This window comes from Athene cunicularia (assembly GCF_003259725.1).
Source record: "Athene cunicularia isolate RWA chromosome 28 unlocalized genomic scaffold, athCun1 chr28_part2, whole genome shotgun sequence".
Lineage (NCBI taxonomy): Eukaryota > Metazoa > Chordata > Aves > Strigiformes > Strigidae > Athene > Athene cunicularia.
This window is the reverse complement of record NW_020799140.1, coordinates 2,041,854-2,048,556: the sequence shown is the minus strand read 5'-3', so window position 1 is coordinate 2,048,556 and position 6,703 is coordinate 2,041,854. Positions and strand designations below refer to the sequence as shown.

Genomic DNA, 6,703 nt, shown 5'->3' with positions numbered 1-6,703 from the left:
AGCCATGGTGGGGGACACCAGAGCCAGGTTGGGGGGCTTGGAGCTGCTGTCCTGCTCCTAGGGGCTGGGGTTCGGGGTGAGGCTTTGGGGTGCAGATTCAGCTGGAGTCTCGGGCATTTGATCCGCTCTCGCAGAGCTGATTCATCACCAGGGCCGGCGTGTGAAAGGATGTATGGAAATCCTATAGCAGCAGTTGTTCCCGAGCTGTGCAAAGTTCACATAGTGCTAAGGCTTCCCGGATGCCCGTCGTGCCGCGGGTTTCTGTTTCACACTCCAGAAAAGCTCTTGGAAGTCACTGGCCATTCAGCCTGGCCAGCGTGGCCGTCTCCTCCCCAGCCGCCCGGTAGCAGGAGTTCTCATCCTGGTAGATGCACAAGCTGGACAACACTAAAATATTTTTTTTTTAAAGCAGAATTTGGGGTGGGTTTGTTGCCGCTGTGCTCGGGGTGACCTGCTTTAGAGGGTTTTAAATTGCAGAGTACTGGCACGAGTTCAGGAGGCTGCAAAGAAGGGGGAAAATACCACTCACCGTGGAGGAGGATTTACTGGGGAGAAAGTGTCCAGGCGATAAATGCTGGAGGAACTCAGCTAATACTAAACACTGCGGGAACCACCATGGTGCTCAGAAATGAGGGGGTGTGCTGGTCCCCCAGGAAATTTCTGCGATGTGATATACTGGGATGTTCTGCCTCAGTTCCCCTGTTTGCAACCGGAGCTAACGCCACCCTGGGGCATTTTATATTCTCTGTGGGCAGAGGATATCAAAGAGCCTTTTTTAGGCTTCGATTTTTGCTTCCTAGAGGCTGGCCTGAAGCGAGAGCGCGATGTCTTTTCCCTTATATGTCTTCGTGAAAGCAAAACGGTTTCGTGCAGCTTATCTGATAACATGGGGGAAACCCAGATGGAAATTGTGTGCCAGATCCCACTGGGGAGCTGGGGCTGCTTTTGCTTTTTTTTTTTTTTTTTTTTTCAGCGAGCAGAGCTGCAGCTAATCTGCGGGAAACGCTCCATGTAACGATCTCAAATGGACTTACAAGGTATCGGTGACAAGTCACAGCACTCTGTCCCTGGCCCAGGCGTTCCTCAGCTTTGCCATTGATGAGTGCCTGGCCGTGTAATGGTGTAATTATAGTTTTGTGGGTCTCTCCAGGCACGCATGGGGATGCACACAAGGAAATATGCCTTTTTATAGCTTGTGGAAGTGTGGGGTGATGCCATCAGTATTTGTGTCTCGTTTCTGGCTGCAGCATCCCTCTTCTGGCCAGACAATCGGAAAAATACCAGTGTAACGCGAGGACAGGGTGGTGGATCTGACTTGCTGCTGGTCTCACTTCTGGATGTTTCACCAGGCTGTTTTAAAACACCCCTTGAAATAGGCTTGGTGGGTTTTGGGGCGACTTCTTGCTAATCTGTGGCAGCTGCTTTTCTGGCGCAACGTTTCTAATTAAGGCGTGCCCAAAAATCTTCTGAAGCGAGCTGTGCTGACACCACAGCCAAGTTATTTTAGTGCCCCGAAGATCACCACGCTCGGCCCATGTGAGAGGTTTTGTACTTTAACATGGTGAACCTTTTCTGCGTGGTGCGCCGCATGTGCTTTAGTACATCAGTTTAATGGCACTTCCTATCTTTAGCTGGTGTATTTCGATAGCGGGTTGACAGATCTCGACGCGCTCACCTATCTCACCACAGGATTTAAGCTCAATTAGTTACCAGGCGGTGTGGAGAGTTTATTATTAGCTTGGAGCTAGCCACCGGCTGAGGTCTTCGCTCTGGGTTCGCCTCGTTTGGAGAAAAGGAGGCTGAGGGGTGACTTTGTTGCTCTCTGCAGCTTCTGGGGGGGGTTTAGTCTGGAGGAGACTGAGGGGAGACCTCCCGGCCCTCTGCAACTCCCTGACAGGAGGGTGCAGAGAGAGGGGATGAGTCTCTTGAGCCAAGGACCCAGCACCAGGCCAAGAAGGAATGGCCTCAAGCTGCGCCAGGGAAAGTTTAGACTAGACGTCGGGAAGGATTTCTTTGCAGAAGGGGCTGTTGGGCGTTGGAATGGGCTGCCCAGGGCAGGGGGGGAGCCCCCATCCCTGGAGGGGTTGAAGAGTAGGATCGACTTAGCGCTTAAGGATATGGTGTAGTTGGGAAGGGTCAATGTGAGGTTAATGGTTGGACTAGATGATCTTCAAGGTCCTTTCCAACCAAGTTGATTCTGTGATTCCTGAGGAGGGGACGTGGAGAGGGAGGTGCTGAGCTCTTCTCCCTGGGATCCAGGGACAGGATGTGTGGGAATGGCTCAAAGCTGCGTCAGGGGAGGTTCAGCCTGGACATTAGGGACGATTTCTTTACCAAGAGGGTTGGTCAAACACCAGAACAGGCATCCTCAAGAGGTGGTTGATGCCCCAAACCTCTCCATGTTCAAGGAGAATTTGGACAACGCTCTTAAGAACAAGCTTTAACGTTTGGTCAGCCCTGAGGTGCTCAGGTTGTAGGTCCCTTCCGACTGAACGACTCCACTCTTAACTCTAATCTCAGTTCTGCAGCCACGGCAGCTGCTCTGGTCCCCTGCCAGGGGCAGGGCTGGTGGCAGCACAGACCCCCCCGGGCAGGCAGGGCAGAGCCGATGTGCCGCAGCGCTCACGTTGTGCTACTCGTGCTGCCAGCGAAGGTCACTGCTGGGCTCAGGGTGGAGGCTCTGCCTAAAAGCCAGCTAAAGAATAGAAATCGTGCCGTACTCGGGCAGAATGCTGTTCTCAAAGCACAGAAGCAGGAAAATAAAGATCTACCGCTCCATTTTGCTTCAGGAACAATATGCCCATTCCTTTCTCAAGCACGTTACGCTCCACATTATGATTTATTTCAATATTCCAATTGTGTTTGCTGAAGTACTTCTGTGCTATCTTGCTTGGAGCAGGCTTTTTTCATCTCACTGAAATACTAAGAAAAAGCCCTGGCAACAGAAAAATCAGTAAAACTATTGCTGCTGCTCTTTAACTTAGTTTTGCTGGAAATGGAGGACATGGATGAATAAAAAAAAAAATCTGTGGACTTTCTACAAACTTACCAGGAGCATTTGAAGAAGCAGAACCTCCTGCACCTACATTTTAGACTTGGAGAATGCTATCAGGCACTTATAATGCAGGATGTTGCTAAAAGGATGTAACCTACTCAGGTGCAAGCTCCCCAGGACACATTGTGAAGGCAGATTACACAGGGGTACGTGCTCCCTGCAGCAGAGATTCCTTACACCACCTCCACAGCGAGTTGATGAAAAGTCTGTTGGTAAACAGACTGCACCTGGACCCCAAGGATGTGTTTAAACACTGTTTCAAACGGGCATTAGGATGGCATTTTCAGTACCAAGCCCTGAAAAGTTTCTTCCAGTAACAGAATTTTAATATGAGGCTGCTACTCCCAGTCCCCAAGAAATCCCACAATTTGCTTTCTGGATTTTAAATTCACAGCTGCAGCCATTGCCAGCTCTCGACGCTGAGCTAGCTGGAGAATTTAGGACCAAATAACGTTCTCTTCTAGATTGCAAAAGGCAGAAATAGGCTTCCAGCCAAACTTCTCACCTTGGGAGCAGCCGAGTGGTCTGTGAAACAGGCCATAGTATCTTTACGTGCTAATTTGTTTTGAGCGTGAAGGGAGAAACACCATGAAGCTGGGGCTGACATAAAACTGGTTCCATACCAGCACTTTAAAAATATCTGAAGTGCTGTTCACCTCCACGAATCTCTCCCTGGCTGAGATGTCTGAACTTCCAGGCCCATGTGATCACTTAAACCAAGGCAGAAGCAGCTCACAAAAGGTTTGAGGCTGCACGGGGGTGAAATTTCAAATGCCCTATGGAATAGGAGGGGCTGTTGGTGTGTTTTGGGGGAGTTTTGTGCCCATTTCTCCTGCAGTTAAGGACTGACATAGTAAAACAGGACCTCAACAGCAAGAGATATTAAATTTGATTTTTACTGAATTGAAGAGATGACATTACAAACAAGCCATTACATAAAGACTTAATATCTGCAGAAGCACATAAGCAGAAGAGTTAGTTTTCCTAACACAGGTCTACTTGTTCCATTATAAAAAGGCATTTTCAACTGATGTTTAAGCCAGTGGAATACAAAATAAGAAAATAAAAAAAAAAAACAAAACAATCCTGTCCATCACAGAGTTGTGAATAAGTTATCTTCATTTTTCAATTATATACAAAAGATGCTTTCCAAAGGACAGTACACAGAGTTTACACAAATAAACCTTCATTCTGACTTTTAAGTACTATTTACATCATTCTGTACATGGGTCTTTCAGGTCTTCGAGACCCTGAAAAGCAAGAAGGGAAAGTACAGCTACCCAAGCTTAAAGGCAGGTTGTTTCCAGCAGTCAGCCCCTCATGCTTCACCCCCTCAGAAGCAGGGACGTATTTACCTACAAGCAATTTAAAAGCTTGTTGTGAATATCTTCAAAGACTTGATTGTAAAGTTCATCTCTAGACTTCAGTCCATCTAAATAAACTGAAAGAAGGAGACAAGAGTCAGGCTGGAGGTCTGCGATCAGAACAACATTTCTGTAGATTAGTTTGAAAATATTTCATGCTCTATTGACCCAAATCACAACTTGGTTTTCAATTGGAAAGACAGAACCATCCTGAAAAAATAAAACTATGACCCACAAAAATATCTTGTCCTGTTATAAAGAATGTGGGGGGTTTTTTAAATTATATTTTCTTTTTCTCTTATCTTACATGGATATAAGATATGAAACAAAGGGAACAAGTTCTTAGCTATAAAACTGTATATATTTATCTGGACAGAAAATCAGCCCAGATTACAATTTAGGAGTAAAAATAGCTCCCTGCATAATTACAGTTAAAGTTTCCTTGAATTAATTTACTGTCTTCCTTAAAATCCAAAGTACAATGCCAAAGTATTTATATTTCAGGAGCTTACCAACATCAACCCCACAGTCCTCCATTTCTTTCCTGTGTTTTAAGTACATGGGCCAGACATGTCCATCAAAGAGACCTGGTGGGTCAGGAACAGTGTAGTTCCGTGTACTGCAAATATCAAGAGGGAAAAGGAAATATCAGGACTACCCAGATCACACTGCCAAAGCCTGAAGTTCAGCAGCTGCTGAATTGCATTTCTGTGAAATCTGATTGTCATGGTCCAATTTCTCATCATTACTGATCTTTGCAACCATTTAAGCACTCCCAGTGAATACAGAAGCTACAAGTAGCTGATGAAGGCAAAGCAAGCAGCCTGAGGCTTTACTGATGCTCACAGGGAAGCGTGCAACGACTCCGGTCCTCCTGCACCGATGGGCTGATCTCCATCAAACCCACACAAAGGGGACTGCCAGATCTACACTTTGAGAAAACGCCACGTGAAAGCCTTTCTCCACTTAGATTAACATTTTCAACTGTAATTCCAATTTGTGACACCGATATATCCCATTAATAGCAACATAAAGGCTTAGTGGCGAGTCTTCATTGGAAGGAAGGATTGGACTCATGTCAAAGAATCTTACCTTCTCCTCCTTTTGCATTCATCGTATGGAACTGCCAGGTAGTAGCGTATATCAAATAGGTCTATCAGGGGTCTAGGGTAGAGTAGAAAAAAGAACGTGTCTTTTTTTTCTGACAGAGAAAAGTGTTAAATCACCCGCAAAAGTCATGAAAATCTTTCTGCCTCTCATATCTGTGTCTACTGAGACAACAGAAGTGTTTTCATTAAGACACAAGCTCATGTACAGTAGGTTTATTAGTAGCTATAAAACACGGAGGAGGCTGTTTTCTCAAGGTCAGAAAGGTCAGCCAGGCACTTTTCCCACCCAAATACCTGCTGCTAGTTACCGAGGATCAGACACAGGGCAGGGAAGACCTGGGGTGTGAAGGGCAACTCTAGATCATTCCAATTTCTCCTTGCAGTAGACAAAAATTGATTCATTCATCAATCTGATATGAACTGTCTGGCCTGTTGTGCTGAAGCAAGCTGTCAAAATGTGCACGGGCACAGATTTGGTACAAGGCAACTCATCAACTCTCGTTCTCTTCCAGAAATACAGGCTCTGCTGCAGCTCACCGCGTTGCGCTCCTATGGGGCTGAAGAAAAAAACCCCAAAAATCCTTAAAGCAAATCTAGTTTGAGCCTGGTGAGCCTGAGACTAAAAGCCCACTGAGGGTTGCATAAATGCTTAATATAGCATGAACTGAGCAAGCTCCAGGGCTGGGGATGAAATACTCCCTCAGACTAAGGAAAGGTCCTGTTAACAAGACGGGGCACTTCAGAGGCATCTGTAACCTTCAGGGGAGATACCGAGAATCACCTCCCCGGGGACAGGCCAAGAGCACCCGGCACTCTGCCAGTGCCATCTCCAGTTGGCCATTCTTGGTATGGACAGCCTGAGCCTGCCATTTTACATTTCCCCTTCAGCTTGGAAGGCTGGAAGGGTGCTGCTTCTCTCAAGGTACAGCTTAAAAACAACTGTTTGGTTGGTTGTTGGTTTTTCTTTTTTTTTTTTTTCCTAAGTGTCATGCACAGCTTGTTCTCTTGAAACGAGTTTTGTAAATAGAACTATAGTTTGGAGCCAAGAATCTTTTCCTTGTCGTGTTTATAGCATGCAACTTTCTGAAGTTTATATATTTAGCTATTGGAATTTTTCTCTCTTCGCTGCTAGTCTCGTCTCCCCATCTCCCTGCCAAGCATTCCCTCCCCCCCCC

General features: G+C 46.4%; 1 protein-coding gene across 1 annotated transcript; it reads right to left on the bottom strand.

Annotated features, from left to right (window-relative positions):
* Positions 1-3,168: 3,168 nt before the first annotated feature.
* Positions 3,169-5,633, bottom strand: NMRK2 (nicotinamide riboside kinase 2; the record flags this gene model as incomplete). The annotated part of the gene is made up of 3 exons (XM_026865204.1): positions 3,169-4,496; positions 4,932-5,038; positions 5,512-5,633. Coding segments are annotated over 3 exons (315 nt in total), but the record flags the coding sequence as incomplete, so codon positions are not given.
* Between the last annotated feature and the right edge of the window lie 1,070 nt (positions 5,634-6,703).